This window comes from Brassica oleracea, chromosome C3 (genome assembly GCF_000695525.1).
Source record: "Brassica oleracea var. oleracea cultivar TO1000 chromosome C3, BOL, whole genome shotgun sequence".
Lineage (NCBI taxonomy): Eukaryota > Viridiplantae > Streptophyta > Magnoliopsida > Brassicales > Brassicaceae > Brassica > Brassica oleracea.
The window spans coordinates 16642770-16661916 of record NC_027750.1 but is presented as its reverse complement, the minus strand read 5'-3'; the positions used below and the strand labels follow the sequence as shown (position 1 = coordinate 16661916).

Below are 19147 nucleotides of genomic sequence, written 5' to 3'. Positions count from 1 at the left end.
GGTTTGACAAGCTCATCTTACAACGAAACGAACCTTGATAGTTGATAAGATTGGGTAGACATCAAAAATACTTGAAATTAATTGAGGAACAAATTTTAATTCAATTTTATTATATATTTAAAATTTTATATCTTATATAAAATATAAATATGTATTATAATAGATGAGTTTTTGCTCACTCCTCAGCACCACATCAGCGTTTTGTGGGTTCCACTTTAAAAAAGTGTGAAAAAATGTTAAGTTTATGGTTCGAACCTAGGTTACTGAGATATAAGTGGTAGGCCGCTACTTTGGCTTGATGCATAACCACTTTGATAGGCTTCTACTCATCAACAACTGACCCGTCACTTTTGAGGCATTGAAAACAGGTTCATATTTATATGAAAAACCTTTTTTTGTCTGAACACGTTTATTGAGGAAGAAGCAAGAAAGAAGAATCATAGCATAACTAATGTTTATCAGAGGAAAAAACGATGCTACTGCCTTTGAGAACTATCTTATTGAAAAACAAGACGTGGACGGTATTGGTTTTGCTAGCGCCATGGGTTTTGTATCTTTCCTTGACGACTTTTCACTGAGCGTCGCTGAATACATGAAGCAAAGAGCAACGAATGGATTACCCCTTTAGCTTTTTCTGTTTTGTTGTTGTTGAATATCTGCATTAGGCAATCATTTGTTACTCTAGTTCTGGTCATCTTGTACAAATCTTCCATTCTCTGAGCTTTCACTAACATATCTATTGACAGCAGAGTCAAAGGGCAAAACAATTCTACATGTGCCTACGATATGCTCATGTCCACAACCACTGCTCTGCTCCTCGAGCTAATCTAGTATCATTATAATGAGAATATAAATCTGAAAAGATATTCTTTGCAAAAATATATGAAAGGAGCGGGTTCACTCATCTTCTTCCTTATTATCAGCCTCTTTCTCTTCGCCACTCTCCTTCTAATCATGTTCACCACTCCCAAATTCTTCTTCCATGTTTTCCTCATTCCCCTCTTCATCATCCTCCTCTCCATTCCCATTCTCTTCAGTACCATCATCCTCATCATTCACATTCTCTTCTGTGTTGTCGCTCTCATCATTCTTCTTATCTCCTTCATCACTTTTGCTTTTCCTCACACCCTTTTGCATTGATGCTCCTTCCTGTTTCCTCTTTCCCGTCTCTTTGGGCTTCGACGATGATGCCGCTCCTTCACCACCACCTGCCTTTTTCCCAGCGTTCTTCTTCTTAAAATCTGAGAAGCAGTAATGTTACATATAAGAGAGGCATAAGCTCAAAAGCGTCCATCAAAGTTAACTACCTTACCAAACAACCTCAGGCGGAGACAAAACAATGTAACTGCATCCATCTGCTATCTATTCTATGACAGTTTGTCTCCACTAGACATTAAATCAAAACCTAAGCATATTTCCAAAATAAAAAAACATGAGAAGAACTGACCTTCAAGAGAAGCTTTGAGCGGCTCCGAAAAATCCTCAAAACCCATGTCTTCTATTGCCTTAAACACATCCTCTGCTTTCATAGTTTGTCTTCTTGAATCTTTACAGTTATCATTTGCCCTATGGATTCACCACAAATTAAAAAAAATTAAAAAATTTCAGACATTAATTGTTAATTCGAAAGATTTGTCAGATCAAACTCATCAATTAAATCAGATTATAACAATTTTGCATAACCCAGATTAACTATAGCCTGAGAATTATAGGGTTTTGAGGCGTACGTAGCGGAGAGGTAGTGGATGAAGATCCAGGCACCCTCGGAGAATGCGAGGATCGCTTCCTTGTGTATACTGACGTCATATTCCGGCGAACATTCTGAAAGCTTATTTTTCACCACCCGGCGTACGATAGCTAGCGGCAGCTCGTCCACCAGCACTTTCTCCGACTCCGTCATCTCCCTAGCTCGCCGTCGTTTGATATAGCAAAACAGAACCCCAATAAAATAAGCTTCTCGGCCCATTAATACTAAAAGCCCATATATGTAATCTGAGCGTCAAAATTAGGTGTGTCCATTTTGTGGGTAATTTTGAGTATCAGATATTTTGATTAGACCATTTTAGTATTCATTTAAGAACCGCCAAATCTTTTGGGTTTGAATCAGTTCAGATGGTTGCTCAAAAAAAAAAATCAGTTCAGATGATTTCATATTTGGTTTTGGATAAAAATATCACGTGATTCGGATAAAATATTGTGTGATTCGGATGATTTGGATAAAAATCTTGATTAATACAGACTATTTTAGAAATCCGGATAAAAATATCTACATAATTCATTCAGATAATTTGGATAATTCTATATAAAACGTTTTTAAAATATTTACACATATTTTAAGTAAATATTTTAAATAAGTTTTATATATTTAATTATTTTATATGTATATAATTATTATTTATATATATTTGATTCTGATATTTTGGATATAGAAACTTAAAAACCTTTTGGGTATTTGAAGTTTTGATTCAGTTCCAGTTTCAGTTTTTCAATTATGTTCAGTTCTTTGGATATCAAGTAAAATGTCTTAGACCTAGTAACTAAATTATACTATATAAGTGTGAATTTATTATAATAGAAATAGAGAGAACTGTATGGCATTAGCTGTATCGAATACATTTTATGTATTTAAACTTTATAATAATATATGTCAAAACTGTATGGCTCAGCGTCGTACCATTTAACGGTAAATGTTTTCTACAAAATGATGAATGGAGTACTGAAGTTGCGCTACTATTATTAATCTATTATCAAAGATATGTTTTCTATAATAATAATATCCTTGCATTAGCTTATAAATTATCTTTTAGATATGTTCTAACTTCCAATACAATGTAGCTTATGCTGGTAAGTGATAACTTTACCCAGGGTAGCTCGGGAACAAAGTCAGGGATATGTAATCACTTGGAGTTGATTAGAAAAATTGTACAATATATCCCTGGTTCTGTCCTCTTTGTACGTTTTCTTACACGTACTCCAAAATGGATTGACCAGGAAAAAAAAGAAGAGATTTAATGACTTATGAGCATGCCCTCAATCTTACCGTTGAATTAATTGAATAAATCCTCACCGTCCAATCGAATAATAATAAATTCTATCGAACATGCGAACACTTTAAAAATCAATGGAAATCGGAGGTGGAATCATAATCTTATCAGAATCAGTCCTCTGTAACCTCTAAACATTTGAAACAAAAGCAATAACCAAAACTTTTCTGAATCCAAGAATCTTTATCGTATCATCAATGGCGTACGCACCGTCAGCACCGGAGCTTCCAGAATCGTTCGGCCAGCAGCTTGACGAGGAAGCTAGATACACTTACGCGTATCCATACGGTCGACCAACGAACCAACTCGGATCTTCCGGAATGTTTTCACCGGAAACGCATCCGGACATCGTGAGGAGCTTCGAGTCTGCAGGCGGAAACCGGAGCGGATTCCTCGATGAGTCGGAGCTCCGGCATGCGTTGTCGTTTTCTGGATACGAAGGAATCAGTAACAGAACGATAAGGTTCCTCTTGTTCATCTACAAGAGCCCTGCAGAATCTCTGCTACGGCTTGGTAAAACTGATTTTGTTCTCTTGATTCTTGTCTGATTTGGAAGAAACTGGTTTTAAAACAAGAACCGAGCTTAGATTGTTGTCTGATCAATCTCATGTTTCTTCTACCTTTGTGCAGGTCCTAAGGAGTATGCTGAGTTGTGGAATTGCCTTGCTCAATGGCGTGTAAGTGAATTAAGACTCTTGTAGGCTCATTTCTATGCCTCAAGATGTTGTGATACTCTGTTATTGTGGGGTTTTGTAGGCCATGTTTGACAGGTACGATAGTGATAGGAGTGGAAAGATGAATCCTTTAGAGCTCAGAGACGCTTTCTATCATCTCGGTTACATGCTTCCATCCTCTGTTCTCCAGCTTATTATCTTGTCTCAGCTTGATGATGGGACTGGCAACACTGTCGACCTCTGTTTTGACAGATTCCTCGAGTAAGTTTCTTTCTCTATGTCTTTCATCGATTCTGTGCTTCTTTATTGGGATTATTAACAATCATTGTCTGCTGGATTTGCAGATGTGGGATGATTGTGAAGGTAGGAACTATGATCTATTAAAGCTCCCAAGTATTTCCGTTAATCTAGCCGCTTGTAATCGTTTGACACATGTTTTTTTTTTTTTGTAAATTTTATCAGAGTTTGACTGAGAAGTTCAAAGAGAAGGACCCCGGTTACACAGGATACGCAACTCTCTCTTACGATGCTTTCATGTCGATGGTCATTCCGTTCATTGCCTCATATGACTAATCGTCTTTGTTTCTTTAAACAATCTCAGCTTGAATAGGAGATTGAAATAAAACTGGTGATTAGGTAAGCTAGTGTTGTTAGTTGTGGTGGAAGAGAAATAAATCAAAGTTGTAATGATTATAAGTAAGAAACAAAAGTGGTTTAACTTTGCGCCATAGAGAAAGGAAAAAAAAAACAAAATGATAAAGAGCTAATTGAGTTGTTTGCAAACAAATAGTCCAGAAGTCACCAAGCCAAGGATCGAGAAGGCGCCTTGCCTTGAACGCCAAAACTCAATCCATGTCAATGGTCTTCTGATCTCAGACAAAACCTTGTCAAACTGTTGGTGGAGCTCGTCGAGACCGCCATTATTATCAATCACAATATCAGCTTTGCCTCTTTTCAAATCCAAAGACATCTGAGCCATCACTCTGTTTCTTGCATCTTCCTCACTCAGTCCATCTCTTTCCATCAGTCTATTGAGCTGTGTATCTTGACTAACCCACACAACAACAATGGGTTTAGTCCATTTATCCATCTTAGCTTCGAACAGCAATGGGATATCGACAACTACCACTTTAGCTCCTTTTGCCCATTCTTTCAGGATCTCCCAAAAGATACCAGAGGATATGTACGGAGCCATCAACCTAACAGAGAGAAGAAAGACACAACACTGGATTTCAAAACCCCATCCTAATAAAACAAATAAAAAAAAGAAAGGGGGAAACGCTCAGTTTCTTACTTGTTTAGAAGTTGGCGCTTGGAATCGGAAGAGAAGACCATCTGACCAAGCTTTGGCCGATCCACTTCTCTACTAGGAAGAAGAATATCCTCCCCAAAAGCTGCAACTACTCTCTTCCATCCACCGCTTCCTTTCTTCAGTACATTCTACAAAAACAACACAATTACACACGCTCTCTAAATGGTCGTACAGTAGTTCCAAGAAAGTTAAAAGACTAAAAGATAGAAATGCAAGAGAGAGAGAGATTACTCGAGCAATGACATCAGCATCAACAACAGGAATGCCATTAGCCTTGAAGAGGTTGGAGACTGTACTCTTCCCAGACGCTATGCCTCCCGTTAGACCCACTATTCTCATTCTCCCCACACTGAGAAACCACCAAATTGATCTGGCATATGAGATATATACATAGAAAACTCGAAGCATATTTAGAGAGTACCAAAATCGAGCAGTTTATATTTGAGTCTCATTTTCGCATCAAGCCAAGGGCTCAATAAATTATCTACAAAGTTAAATATCTGACACATGATTTGAAGTTTCAAAAAACCTAATCTACAATGCATCGAAAATCAACAATCGACCAGTTACGCAACCAATACAAGTGAGACAGAGAGTAGACCTGACCTCAAATTGGAACGAAGATTTAGTAATTCGGACGTGATAGGATCATCCCGATCTAGAAGCTCTTCGATGATCAATAGACAAAGCTAAAGGTGATGAGAAGCTCTTCGATAATGATTGAAGAATTGGTTATTTGATTGATTTTGAATTGGCAAAGCTAAAGTGATATTAACCGGTTTACAAACTATCCTGCCCCAATTCAAACCAAGCCCAATAATTTTAACAAAAGCTAGGTTTCTTGAAAAAAATTTTAAGGGATTTTATGGTGATTTATGGCAAAAGAGTAGCAAAACTTTACTAGAATAGAATTCTCCACCAATATCTCCCAAGAAAAATGAGCCATTACGCGGCTGTTCATTGCACCATCTATCATCTCCATCCAACTGATCCATCTTGGATCATACAGATAGATCATCTAGATGGATTTATGTTCGTTTTTTAATTTTTATTTTTATCTGCATGAGTTCAGTAAACAAATTACTAATATACTCATATTTTGATTTAATCATATGTTTGATATTAATTTTGACTATATTAACTTTAATTATTTAGTCTAAAATATATTTACAATAAAATTATTTTAATATTAGATTTTCTGCTTTTTGCGAGAAAATTATATTTTTGGTTTTAGTAGAAAACACAATTTTTGATGTTGGTCGGAAAATTGAATTTTCAAATTTTGGCGGGAAAATAAGATTTTCCAGTCTTGGCAAGAAAAATGAATTTTCAGGTTTTAGCGGGAAAATAAGATTTTCCAGTTTTTGCGAGAAAACAAGATTTTCAGTTTTGGCGGGAAAACACTATTTTTGGTATTTAAGGGAAAACACGATTTTTGTTTTCTGCGGGGAAATACGATTTTTGGTTTTGACAGAAAAACGCGATTTTCGATTTTGGCGGGAAAATGCGATTTTTCAGTTTTGACGGGAAAATGCTATTTTCTTTTTTGGTGGGAAAATTAAATTTTTCGGTTTTTGCGGGAAAACAACATTTTCTGGTTGTGGGGAAACATTTTTTTTTTGTTGCGGTGGAAAGCGAAATTTCGGTTTTGGTGGGAAAATACAATTTTTGATTTTAACATGAAAACGATACTTTTTAGTTTTGACGGGAAACAAGATTTTTGTTTTTTTGTGGAAAAACAAGATTTTCGGTTTTTGCGGGAAAACGAGATGTTTTGGTTTTCGTAGAAAAAAATGAAATTTTCAGTTTTGGCAAGAAAAACACTATTTTAGCTTTGGCGGGGAAAAATGTTTTTTGTGGTTTTGGTGAAAAAATCGTTTTTTGCAGTTTTGTCATTTTCCGTGAGTAATAAAATGATATTAGGGTTGTGTTTGTAATTTGTCAATTAATTAGGGATATAACAGAACTTGTACCATTTTGACATAACTATTTCCATCTAAATTTGACATAATTATTTCCATCTAAATGGTTCAATTAGGATTAACTAGCTGGTTTTCAAAATTAAGGCTAAATTTTTAAAACTCATCCATATGAGCCATCCACATAATTTGTACTTTTAATACTTAAACGAACAAAACTCTTATTTCCAGACTCATCTGGACGGAGAAACGAACAGCAGTCTCTACGTCACTAAAAGTAAAGAAAAGTGATAAGGCCTCTCGTATGTATGTTCGGGTCTGAACACTAAAAATAAAAAATAAATGCCACAGTGACCAATAGTAAATATCAACACGCCATCACTTAGCATAACTGAGATAATTTAAAATAGTAAAAATAACTACAAAAAGTATTGGTCATCGTATGGTTAACCATACAAACTAAAGTAATGTATATCTAGCTACGCAAAGTATATGTTATGCATGATAACAACCCTCAACTTGATGATGTTACGTAGTTAACATCACGAGTTTAATTTCGTTCATCCAGAAAATTGATGTAGATATCAAAGACTGTTTAAATATTTCATTTCATCAATTAAAATATGTCAGGCCGTAATTTAACTAAATAAGATTTGATCCACATTTTAAAAGCGCAAGAATATTTTTATCAAAATCTAATTTACCAAATCAATATGTTTTAACATTTTTTGATAATTAGTGTTTTAACATTTTTATTTTAGTGTATTTGAAAAATATATAATTATTTTATTTATTTATATTAAATATGAAAGTTTTTTGTGATATTATGTAATTTATTTTTTTAATTATTTTAATATGTTTTCTTATGAAATTATTCTAGTAATTCGTTTGATTAATTGTGTGATATATACTTATTTGATACATTTATTTGATACATTTTTAAATGAATGAAGTTTTTGTTTATGAAAATATAAATAAAATAATTCATTAATTTAATTAATTTTATATCAAACAAATAAATGTTAGAGTCAGTTAATTGACATGAAACAAGTTTTATAATAAAAATTTGATCAAATAAGTATATTTCACACAATTAATCAAACGAATTACATAAATTTTATAAAGAGTTAATAAGAAAACAGATTAAAATAATTTAAAAACAAAATTAAATAATATCTTATATAATTTCATATTTACTTCAAAATTCAATAATATCTTATATAATTTTCATATTTAGTTCAATTAACGTCAGGTACATCATATTTTAATTGATAAAAACGGGAGAATTAAACAGTCTCTGACATCCACATTAATTTTTAGATAAATTAAATTAAACTCGTGATCTTAACTACATAACATCATTAAGTTGAGAGATGTTGTCATGCATAATATATACTTCGTGTTGCTAGATATACATTAGTTTAGTTTGTATGGTTAGGCATGTGATGGCAAATATTTCATATAGTCAACAATCATTTTTTTTTAAATATTAAACTTTGTCTCGGCTAGAGTATTTTCATCCTTCTCAATCCTCTTAGCCACTTTTCCTAACCTCTATTTCATTTGCTCTGCGACCACCTGATCTCAGTTTCCTATTTGTAAAAGCCATAAAAACTCTCAGTTTATCAATACCTCCCATAAAAGATCTACCTTGTCCTCGAAGAGAAAAAAAGGATACAGAGCATCTCCAACTCATCCTTATATTTGTCTCTATATGCTATAATAGAGGAAAATCTATTCCAATCTACCTCTATTTCTTCCCCTATAATAGAGATTGCTATTTTTTCCTTTATATTTAGGAGAAAAAATAGCATTTATCTATAATAGAGATGTATTTTTTTATTTACAAAATAATCTTTTAACTTTTTTTTATTATAACTAAAATACATGTTTATGAAGAAATATAATTTTTACATATAAATGCACAGATTTTTGTTTACATACTAATTTTTAATTTTTATAATTATAAATAAAATAAATAAAAAAATATCTAATTATTTTATGTTTACATACTAATTATTTTATTTTAAAGTCAGACTTTTTATTTAATGAATGATATCTAAAATTTTATATTGATAATTAAAACTATTAATTAAAATTTAATTATTAAAAGTTTAACATAATTTTACATATTGATAACATATTAAAATTAAACTTAAATATTGAAACAACTTAATACTTAAATATTAATGAATAAAACATGTTGAAACAACTTAATACTCCGGTAAATTAATTCCGGATCCACAAAAATTGTTAAAATATTGTCCAAACGACGTGGATGGAGGAGGAGTTTGCTGATTTTGTTGCTGGTGACCGCGTTTTTGTAAAATATGTGCTTTCTTTACTTGAAAATATTCACGAACATTTGGATCTTCTATGAAATTTACGTCACAAAATAATTTTATTTTTCCTTCATCTGTTTTAAAACAAAATTTTGTCTTTGAATCTTCAACTGATTTTCTATGGGATGCCACGTGATTGAATTTGCCTTATGCACATTGCTGATGTGGCTTCATAAAGAGGAAGAAAAGTCGCATTTATTATTATAGATATATATACAGAAATTCTTTTTGTCAAAAAACCCTCTTACTTGGAAATTACATTTAGACACTTAGATATTTGAGAACAAAAAACGCTGTTGCGACCCCCTATTGCGTAGAAATGCCGGAGAGGGAATGAACAGAATTGTGGAAAGAAACAAACCGACTTTTTGACAATTTTCTTAATATATGATTGATGGTACAATGGACTTTTGTATAGATGAAGTTGTGTGGAACATTTTTTATATTACAAGAACAGATTCACATGCACGATTGAAAGTTGGAGATAACCCAAGTTTTTTTTTTTTTTTTTTTTTAGATAACCCAAGTTGTATGACCCACATAACCTTGTAACACATTTAGCATATGAATTAACCCAATTTTTTTTTTTTTTTTTTTTTTGAGATAACCCAAGTTGTATGACCCACATAACCTTGTAACACATTTAGCATATGAATTTTTTTTTTTTTTTTGGAGATAACCCAAGTTGGCAAGTTGTATGACCCCAAAAAAAAATACTTGTAACCTTGCAACACATTTAGCATATTTACGTGGTGTTAAAAAAAAGAGAGAGTATATTTACGTAAACTGGTTTTTCAAAAGTTAAAAAAAAAATAAGTTAGAAAGTAAATTTGAATATAGAAGTTGATTGGTTATATTGGATCACTAAATGGATAAATTTAGCAGTTCATTATTCTATTATTTAAGTACGCGTTAACAGGAGGTATATTTATTGACATATAATTTGTTTACCATAATTAACAAAATTGTCTATTTTAACAATTTTCTAATTACGGATTGAAATTTTGTTTTTATTGTGTAACAGCACATGTCAAAGAATTGTATACCGCACCTACAACTACAACAATAATTTTCTTGTAAATAAAAACCTATAAGGACAGACAAGGACACAAGCTAAGCTTATCTCATCTTCATTTTGACGCCCATATCGAGTATCATCCCCGCTACAGCCAAACCCATCACGGCTCTCCACACATTCAAGATCTGCACAATCATTCAACATCCACATTATTATCAATTGTGTTTTCACGTAGATGTATTCTTAATGTCAAAAAGAAAGAAAAAGAGATATATTCGTAGACTTTAATCATAACATATAAGAAAATCATGACTCTACAACTTCTTATGCTTAGTTACTAAACCACTAACAAAAATTTATAAGCCAAAAAACACTTTTAAAAAAAGGCAAAAATTAGTCATAAATAATTGATTACGAGTTTTTGGGATAAAATATATAATTTATAAAACCATAGAAGTTTAATAGTCATTCTCAAACTTTTAGTAAAACCTTTACAATTTTTTTTTTTTTTGAAAAAAAAGGCTAAAACCTTTACAATTTTTACAATAACAAAACTACAAAACGAAGTGTACTTTTGCTGGTTAAAATTTTCTAATTCGAGAATACATCTAAAGCAAACCTTCCGCCAATATGAAACTGATTTCACAAAATAAACTCATAGTAAATGTAGTTTTTTTTGTTGAATGTTTGGTTTTATAAAATTCAAATTTACGTAAAATTGTAAATTCTTAAGCAATAACAGAAATCGTAAAATACGTTTAAGTTCAAGAAAAAACTAAGTTTTTTTACAAGTGAAGAAATTCTAAGATTCAGGGCTTCATTTTTGTTGAACATGTAAAAATCAAGATTTTTAAAATGTTGTTGTGAGAAACAAAAAAAAAAGATCAAGATTTGAAAACCGGACAAAGAAATTTGAAACCTTTTGAATAAAAATGGATTTACCTTGATAGTAGTTGCGCTGGAACTGTAGATAATATCAGGGAGATAACCCTGCAACCCAACATTATAAACCGGTTTACCATCTGGAAAAAACAATCCATAATTCCTCTCAGAAATCGGACCCGGTTTAAGATTCTCATTGAACAGAGCAAAAACGTAAACATCAATCGGAACAGATGGCTTCGCCGGAGTTCCTTTCCTCTCCTGAACCAACCGCAACAAGTTCCCATTATAAAGCGCCGCGTTCTCCGGCGAAGCTCCGATCTCATTCTCCTCTCCTTTAGAAGGCCATCCCGTCTCGGAGATCCGAGCCTCAACATCTGTATGTCCCAACGCTTTAATAGCCGAATACAGCGCATCGACTTGAGCGAACAACATGTTGTCGTAATGAAGATTCGTGTTCGAATCAACCATCCCTTGGTTCGGCTGAAACAGAGCGTACTCTAAAGAAATCTCTTTAGGACTGTCTTTGTAAGCAAAGAAAGGGTAAGCGTTGATCAAGAAAGGAGATTTGATCTGAGAGTGAAAATCAAGAAGAGGTTGAAGATATGGAATGAACTCTTCTTTGAATGATCCGGACGAAGGAGGGTACGACGTCTGAAGCATGTCTAGTGAATGAGCTGACGTTACTGTTACTTGTTTCTCTAAACCGAGATTGACTAGAGCAGAGTAAACCGCTTTCATTGCCGGTAAGAGACTTGAGATTAGGACATGATCGTTGGTTTTGAAGATTTCGTTTCCGACAACGATTGAAGTTATACGTGTTTTTGAGATGTGTGGTTGGAGTCGTTGCTGGATCCAACTCTGAGCTTTGGTTGGGTCGGTCGACATGTTTTGGAGAAACTCGTTGCCTAGTCCGATCATGAAATCGACTTGGGAGTTAGAGAAGGAGAAGAGGACGTTTGGATCTGCGTCGTAGAGTTTGACTCTTGTGATGTTTAGTGATCGAAGGAGAACTGCAACTCTCGCCGGAGATGGGAGGTTGTTTGCGATTTGGCCGTAGTTGATTCCTACTCCTTGGCCGTTACTTCTCACTGATTTGTAAGAAAAATTGAAAAATAAAATCCGAATTCAAAATATTTTGGATAAAAAGGTTATAAAAGATTAATAAAGTGAAGGAGAAATAACCTGAGAGTGTGAGAAAGAGGAGAAGAACTCTGAAGAAAGAGAGACTGCGTGTGGCCATGACTAATGCAAAAGAGAAGAAGAACTCTCTATAGGCCAAGCAAGAATCTCCCTCTTAACGATGTCGTTTAAGAGCTCTTCCGCGTTTTTGCTTTGAGATAGTTTTCGTGTGTATTAATACAAGTACAACACGGTGGTCTTGGGAGAGAGCCAACTGTTCTTCTTACTCGTTGTCCGCGTTCGTAAAAAAAAAAAACTCGCACTGTGCGTCTCTCTCATCAATGCGTGTTCCTTTCAAAAACAAATTGATATAAATTACCTTCAATATTTTCTTCTCTTGTAATGAATACATATATATATATATATATATATATATATTTGTTAAACTGAATATATATGATTGTTTTGACCCTTAATATATTTATTCTATAAAATTGATGTCGTAAAACATTATAGTCGTTTTTAATTTGTGAAATGAAAAACTCCTAAATCAAGAAAAATGGAGTACAAAATTATATATTCTTACCAATATATCTGAAATGTTTTTGTACATCAAAAACTATTCTACTGATCAAACAAGAGATGGTCTGAAAAGTAATATGAGAATAAACAACCACAAAAAAACAAACTAATATGAAAAACGCATGTAGTCTTAGTTAATAAATTAGCAGTCTTTTTCCATCTAAAATTTGATTGATAAAGTTTGTTACACAAAACAACTCCAAAAAAAAGAGTTCCAACAACCAAAGGGTTCCAATAAATTAGCAGTCTAACGTTCAAGGATGGTAGACAATTTTAAAATCTTGAAATTTTTCTTTAGAACGGCGAACTCCTTCAATTAGTTAAAAATTGGTCATGTTGTTGGGTCTTTAATCGATAAAATTATATCATCGCAGTATGCTCTAAAATGTTGACATATTGAATATTGAAACATATTTTGCATAGTTCATGTTACTGTTTACAGCTCCATGTGCAGAGATGAGTCACGTCTCTTTTTATTTTCTAATCCCAAAAGTTGTTCACGCTTTGAAAAGTCTTTCAACACACACATCAACTAAAATGTGTCTTAGAAGTCCACGAACCATCGACTAAATATATGCTCTGCAAAGTTAAGGCTTGAGGTGTCATCGGAGTATGTAGTGATTATATTTCCTCGATGTTGTTGCATTCTCTTCAAACCATGGTTGACATTTATCTTTTGCATCTTACTAGCTTTTGAACATCTCTTGTATCCACTAAATAATTTATTATTGTGAGTTTTCAAGAAATGCTAGATTATTACTTCCTCCGTTTCTAAATGTAAGTATTTTTAACAAAAAAAGTTTGTTTCACAATATAAGTAGTTTACATATTTCAATGTATTTTTTTCATTTATTGGATATTATGTGACAAATGAAATAATGATAAATTTTTAATAATTGGTTGAATTAATTGGTTAAATGATATATTCTATTAAATAACAATTTTCTAAATATTCGTGTTTTTAAGTAAAACTACTTACAATAAAAAACGGAGGGAGTAATAAACAAGGATTTCTACCTTACTGCCGATTTTAATATCATTTTTTCGGAACAAATAATCCAAATTGGTATAAACATTAAAAATGGATAAAACTAATAGGTATGAAGGGGTAGACGATAATAATAATGTCTATCTTTATAAAATTGGAAGAAAATATTTGAAGATAGTGTTTCCCCAAATCGAAAATAATAATTATCATATGACGATTATTACCACTATATGTTTATTACAATCTGCCATCTTAAATGTTTGCAAAAGATTTAAGAAAATTGATTTTATTTTGTTCATTAGTAAACATAGTCTATATATATGTTCTTCTCTCTCCCCTTTCCTTCCGCCTCCATTGCGCCCTTTTTCCGACCAGCTTTGATATCTATACTCATAAATTAGAATTTCTATTAGATTATGTCATTAGTGTTTAATTTATTTATAATATCATGACATTGCTTATTTAATTTTAAAGTAATTTTTTAATTAATTTAGTTTATTAAATAAGGAAACAAATCTTAACTCAACAAAAAATATATTAAAAATAAATTTTGTTAGAAAATAATCTTGCAATTTCAAATCGTGGGTCAAATCTAGTTTCATATTATTAAGTAAACGATTGTTAACACTAAAAGAGTTTTCTTTTAAAACCATGAAGGTTGAAGAAATTTTCCATAAATGGGAATCGTCAAATATAAACGGCATGTAGTAGCCAATTTACTATTTCTAACCTCGATCGATGTATTATCCTGCAAAAAAAATGTTTATTTATTATCTACATGTGTATAATCTTACCGACCACTCGTTGTCATTACTTTATGGCCTTTACAGCCAACTTATAACGAATTCTACTAGCTTCCATTCTACCTCGTACATGTATATCAAGGAAGGTTTAGGTTTGATGTCGATACAAATAATGTAATCCAAGCTGTTCTACCTTCCATTTATTGAATATTTTAATTGATGTATATTATTAAATTACTACAACGAAATGTCACTTGTAATGATTGTTTCAATTGGGTCAAATTACGTTATAATTTGACTTCTATTTTGGAAACACAGATACGGGATGTAATATATCTGTTGTTTCGCCGTCGTTGATATTTTTCTAATATTTTATATTACAAACAAGTATATATATCCCCTTTTATCACTAATATTAATATATCAGTTTTGCAGTTATAATATCCATGTGGTTGTTTTATAATCCAAATTCTAGGTGCCATTAGATATTTTTATGTTTCTGAAGTATCAGGAGATGTAAACCGACATGGAAACTTAGGTTTTTACGCACGCGAGGGACGAAAAAAGAATCGTTGTCAAAGGAAAAAAAGATTGTCAACTTAAAACTCTCCTCCACGAGTCTTAATGTCAATACTCCAAAACCACTGGCGGCTTGAATTAAAAGCAACTTTCACGTTTCGTACGTTCAAACCATATCTTCCAGTTTTATATATTGATCAAGTTGTACTTGCGTCAAAGATCGAAATAAAATAAACGAAAAAGTTGGTGATTAGGGGTTGTTAAACAATAAAAAAAGGCGCGTATTTGGGCGATGTTTCTCAATTGATTCGAGTGAAGAACTAGTTATTTAAACGAACAAAACAATAAGAACTGTTTTTAAATCGTAAGCCATATATGTGAAATTATTAGGATTCTTTATTTCGTCTGAAATTTAATTATAAGACTATTAAGTTTATAACACACGCACGGCTCTTTGAAACTAGAAGCGTCGTCACTCAAACGTGTGGACCCTCTGGCGGATTTTTTTTACGTGTATGGTGTCTTTGCATGCTGGATCCATCTACTGAAAACATTGTCGGCTAGTTCTTCAAAATTTCAAGTACTTTGTTAATGATTTTTTCAATATGGCGAAGGAGGCGTGGATCTCAGGGACGGCCACTTCTCGATCACCGTCTTTCTATGTTACTGTCACCTGCTCTTCCTCTATTTACCGCCTTCGACGCCTGATCCCATGCACTCACGGGCTCACGTGCTTTCCTTTGCTCAATAATCGAATATATTCAACATGTCTCTTTTATGTTTATGCGGGGAAAACGGTATATTCATGTTTTAACTCAATGCAAGTAAGATAATTATTAGTTAGACCTGAAAGAACACATTTACACGTTTCTACGGTTTGGGTTTAGTATCCATTTTTACAAATATTAAAAACATATTTAATTTTATTAATCAATATATTATTTTTGTGATTAACTATTTCTCGCAACATTTAGACAATACAAATTTAGTATACACACAATATTTTTAAGTTTACAATTTACCATTAATACTTAATAAAATGCAATTTTTCGCTTGGCAGGAAAATGTGATTTTTGGTTTCGACAGAAAAACAAAATTTTACGATTTTTGCGGAAAAAACATATGGCACTGCAATGGGCATGAACCCGTCATTCCAGTCGGAAGATCAATTTTTGGGATGAGACAAAGATGAGTGGGGTTGAGGGATTAATCTAGTGTACCTTCCTCAACAAGCTCTATAACTTCATCATTGATCTCCGGTTTTAATTCATTCCAATATTGGTGGTAGAAGATAGCCAAAAAAAACATCGAGCACATAATATCAAAGATAGCCGTCTGGATATTCTCTGGTGTTACTAAACGTATTAAATCTTTAGTCATATCATCAGTAACTCGTTTCTTCAAACTGCTAAATATTTCTTCAAACTGATTTGGTGTCACAGTATCAGATGAGTTAAGCTTCTGAAAGTACTCTTAGGCAACCTTAGCTATGTTTTGTTTACCTCTCTGTATTACACCATCAGGATTTTGAATAGCTGTGATGTTGTTTCTGTTTCTCTTTGCTTTAGTAATCTCGTGAAAGTGCTGAGTAATTTTGTCTCCATATCTCAACCATGTTATCCTACTTTTTTGTTCCCAAAAGACTTCCTCCTCAATTGAAGCTGGACTGGAGCCAATAGCATTGTCCAAGCGACTTTTGAGAATATTTACACCTTCTCCCGATGAATGCGGTTAGTCTTTTTCAACTGAGAGATTTGACTACGACATCTCCAGAGACGTTGAGACAGAGTCATATCTAGTAATTGAGCTTGTCCAGTGCCTTTCCAACCGTGTTTTCGATTTTGTAAACCCCTTCTTTCCATTCATACGACTGTCATATCTGAATATCCATTTTGGTTCATCTCTTTCGTAGGAGATGTAAGTCACCCTAGGTCTGTGATCAGACTCACCAATGCTAAATACTATGTTTCAGAAATATGAAATTCTTCAAACAGCTTACTATTTACCATAGTTCTGTCAAGGCAGAACTGCACATGATGATGACCTCTTTGACCAACCGAGGAAAATCTATTCTCAATAGATTTTAGCCGGTGAAGTCACTATTTCGGACCAAGTCTCTGAAATTATGGAAATAGATTTGTGGCCGAGTTCTCCTTCCAATTTTCTCTTGGTTACCGTGGATATCACTAAAATCTCCAAGAATGAACCACGGTTGCTTTCTTCTTCTTGTCCCTATTCTTTGTATCCTTTTCTATTTGTGATGTCTAATGGCTGGATTTGGATGATATATCATAGACAAAAGACAAATAGAAAGAACATTCATTACTTAGGACATTAAAATCGATGAGATTACTAGACTGGCTTAAAAGGGAAATCTGTACATCGTGCTTCCAGTAGATAACTAAGAAACCAATAAGTACAATAGGAGGAACCGATACATAATGTAGAAACCCCAATTGTGCCCCCTTAAAAGGGAAATCTGTACATCGTGCTTCCAGTAGATAACTAAGAAACCAATAAGTCCAATACATAATGTAGAAACCCCAACTGTGCCCCCGCCCTCCCCCACATCTCGAATAAAGTCATTGTGCTACTTGGTTTCTGAAAGACGAATGATGTCGGAGAGATATTTTCTATTTATCTCCTTTAGGCGTCGAACTGGCAAGTCATTGCCTAAACCTCGACAGTTCCTGTAGAAACCCGTTAAAAAAAAAGAGAGAATGATCGAGAATCTTTGTGGTGGTCGAGTCGCGGGCAATAAGGATCGATCGAGAAGTTTTAAAGTACGAGGTGGGCGAAGAAGTGATCGTGAGTGAACTATGAGTCAAATAAGTTGTTCGACCATAGTTAGAAGATGTCCTAGATTGATGAGATAGATGTTTTGGAAGCATAACAATTTTGGAAGCACGACGGTTTAGAAACTCGACGTTTTAGAAGAACGACGTTTCTTCAGTACGAAGTTTTCTGCGGAACTTCGTGTCAGCGAAATATTATTTCGAAGACATTGGAAGCAGCATGGGAATTAAGCAGGACGGGAATCAAGCACGACGGGAATCAAGCACGACGGGATCGAAGCACGACGGGAAAACCCAAAATTGGACGAAACCCTAATTTCGGTATTCTGTAATATTTTTCGGAGAAGCCAGAGGCTCGGGAAATATTACCGTCAAGGTTATAATGCAGTCTGGAGTTTATCAAAAATATTCAGAACATCAGAACGGGAGCATAAAAATATTCGGGATTAATCGCGGGCCAGAAATTTACCGGAAGGACCGAAATCAGGCCAATGGACCGAGAAGCTCGAGTGGCTCGTTGCATGGGTTCAGAACGTGGTGTCAACCATCTAAAAAGCTGAGTGTCTCCAGAAGCTCGAGTTGTCGCCGTGCATGGAACGTGCATGGAAGCAGTACATGCAGCCTGACATGTAGAAGCACGAAGTGTCTTCGCGCATGCAACCGAAGCATGTTGATCGACATGTGTGTGCTGCTGTGGCGCCTTGCATGAATTATAGTCATGCAGCCAGACATTTGGGAGGAGTTGTGGCGTCCTGCATGTGTCGTAGACATGCAGCCTGACATGTGGAGCACGAGGTGCCGCCGCACATGCGTCCGGAGCCATGCGAAGCGACACACGGGCTGCCACCAACCTGAAGCTGATTGGTTGCTATCTCTTATAAATATCCCACAACCCAGCTCATTTCTTCAGATCCAGACCTGTCCAAAACAACTTAAAAACGTGATAGAAAATTAGAAAAAGAAAGCAAGTGATTCCGAGCTATTTCGAGAGTTTTAAAGAGTTTTTGAGGTCAGTACTCTACTGAATTCGAGTCAGCGCTTAGGGAAGGTTCTGTCCAAATGAAGTTCAATCAAATGAAGATCCGTTCAGATGGGAATCAAGTCAACGTGGCCAGAGAGAAAGAGAGAGAGAAACAAAGTGGTCGACTTAGAGTGTAGTCGATTCTCACTGAGAAGGCCAGTTCCGTCCAATCGACGATCCTCTACG

At 34.0% G+C, this 19147-nt stretch overlaps 4 protein-coding genes across 5 annotated transcripts; 1 reads left to right on the top strand and 3 right to left on the bottom strand.

The window, feature by feature from the left end:
- Window positions 1–819: 819 nt before the first annotated feature.
- Window positions 820–1916, bottom strand: LOC106332033 (DNA polymerase epsilon subunit 3-like). The gene is made up of 3 exons (XM_013770488.1): window positions 1728–1916; window positions 1448–1566; window positions 820–1241 (listed from the first exon to the last, which is right to left on the bottom strand). Exons 1-3 carry the CDS (start codon window positions 1898–1900, stop codon window positions 949–951), a joined length of 585 nt encoding a protein of 194 aa, XP_013625942.1. The 5' UTR covers window positions 1901–1916; the 3' UTR covers window positions 820–948.
- A 1219-nt stretch (window positions 1917–3135) lies between these two features.
- LOC106328533 (probable calcium-binding protein CML48) lies at window positions 3136–4466 on the top strand. Its single transcript, XM_013766994.1, has 5 exons — window positions 3136–3557; window positions 3675–3721; window positions 3801–3979; window positions 4063–4081; window positions 4181–4466. The coding sequence occupies exons 1-5, from the start codon at window positions 3242–3244 to the stop codon at window positions 4289–4291; spliced, it is 672 nt and encodes a 223-aa protein (XP_013622448.1). The 5' UTR covers window positions 3136–3241; the 3' UTR covers window positions 4292–4466.
- On the bottom strand, window positions 4373–5870 carry LOC106328532 (dephospho-CoA kinase). Of its 2 annotated transcripts, none has more exons than XM_013766992.1 (4): window positions 5637–5870; window positions 5262–5379; window positions 5013–5158; window positions 4373–4917 (listed from the first exon to the last, which is right to left on the bottom strand). In XM_013766992.1, the coding sequence occupies exons 2-4, from the start codon at window positions 5367–5369 to the stop codon at window positions 4482–4484; spliced, it is 690 nt and encodes a 229-aa protein (XP_013622446.1). In that variant the 5' UTR covers window positions 5370–5379; window positions 5637–5870; the 3' UTR covers window positions 4373–4481. The 2 variants fall into 2 exon arrangements, with proteins under 2 accessions (XP_013622446.1, XP_013622447.1); XM_013766993.1 differs by having other exon boundaries at window positions 5632–5848.
- Window positions 5871–10126: 4256 nt separating this feature from the next.
- On the bottom strand, window positions 10127–12635 carry LOC106335816 (glucan endo-1,3-beta-glucosidase 14). The gene is made up of 3 exons (XM_013774434.1): window positions 12377–12635; window positions 11252–12282; window positions 10127–10494 (listed from the first exon to the last, which is right to left on the bottom strand). Exons 1-3 carry the CDS (start codon window positions 12432–12434, stop codon window positions 10411–10413), a joined length of 1173 nt encoding a protein of 390 aa, XP_013629888.1. The 5' UTR covers window positions 12435–12635; the 3' UTR covers window positions 10127–10410.
- Between the last annotated feature and the right edge of the window lie 6512 nt (window positions 12636–19147).

Bases quoted from the DNA above. Each gene is read 5' to 3' on its own strand.
- LOC106328533 (XM_013766994.1), top strand. From the start codon at position 3,242: ATGGCGTACGCACCGTCAGCACCGGAGCTTCCAGAATCGTTCGGCCAG. The intron at 3,558-3,674 runs GTAAAACTGATT...ACCTTTGTGCAG, and splicing joins AGAATCTCTGCTACGGCTTG to GTCCTAAGGAGTATGCTGAG. The intron at 3,722-3,800 runs GTAAGTGAATTA...GGGGTTTTGTAG, and splicing joins ATTGCCTTGCTCAATGGCGT to GCCATGTTTGACAGGTACGA.
- LOC106328532 (XM_013766992.1), bottom strand. From the start codon at position 5,369: ATGAGAATAGTGGGTCTAACGGGAGGCATAGCGTCTGGGAAGAGTACA. The intron at 5,159-5,261 runs GTAATCTCTCTC...TTGTTTTTGTAG, and splicing joins ATGCTGATGTCATTGCTCGA to AATGTACTGAAGAAAGGAAG. The intron at 4,918-5,012 runs GTAAGAAACTGA...TCTCTCTGTTAG, and splicing joins AAGCGCCAACTTCTAAACAA to GTTGATGGCTCCGTACATAT.
- LOC106332033 (XM_013770488.1), bottom strand. From the start codon at position 1,900: ATGACGGAGTCGGAGAAAGTGCTGGTGGACGAGCTGCCGCTAGCTATC. The intron at 1,567-1,727 runs GTACGCCTCAAA...GTGAATCCATAG, and splicing joins ATCCACTACCTCTCCGCTAC to GGCAAATGATAACTGTAAAG. The intron at 1,242-1,447 runs GTCAGTTCTTCT...ACTGCTTCTCAG, and splicing joins GCTCAAAGCTTCTCTTGAAG to ATTTTAAGAAGAAGAACGCT.
- LOC106335816 (XM_013774434.1), bottom strand. From the start codon at position 12,434: ATGGCCACACGCAGTCTCTCTTTCTTCAGAGTTCTTCTCCTCTTTCTC. The intron at 12,283-12,376 runs GTTATTTCTCCT...CTTACAAATCAG, and splicing joins CCTCTTTCTCACACTCTCAG to TGAGAAGTAACGGCCAAGGA. The intron at 10,495-11,251 runs GTAAATCCATTT...ATGATTGTGCAG, and splicing joins CCAGCGCAACTACTATCAAG to ATCTTGAATGTGTGGAGAGC.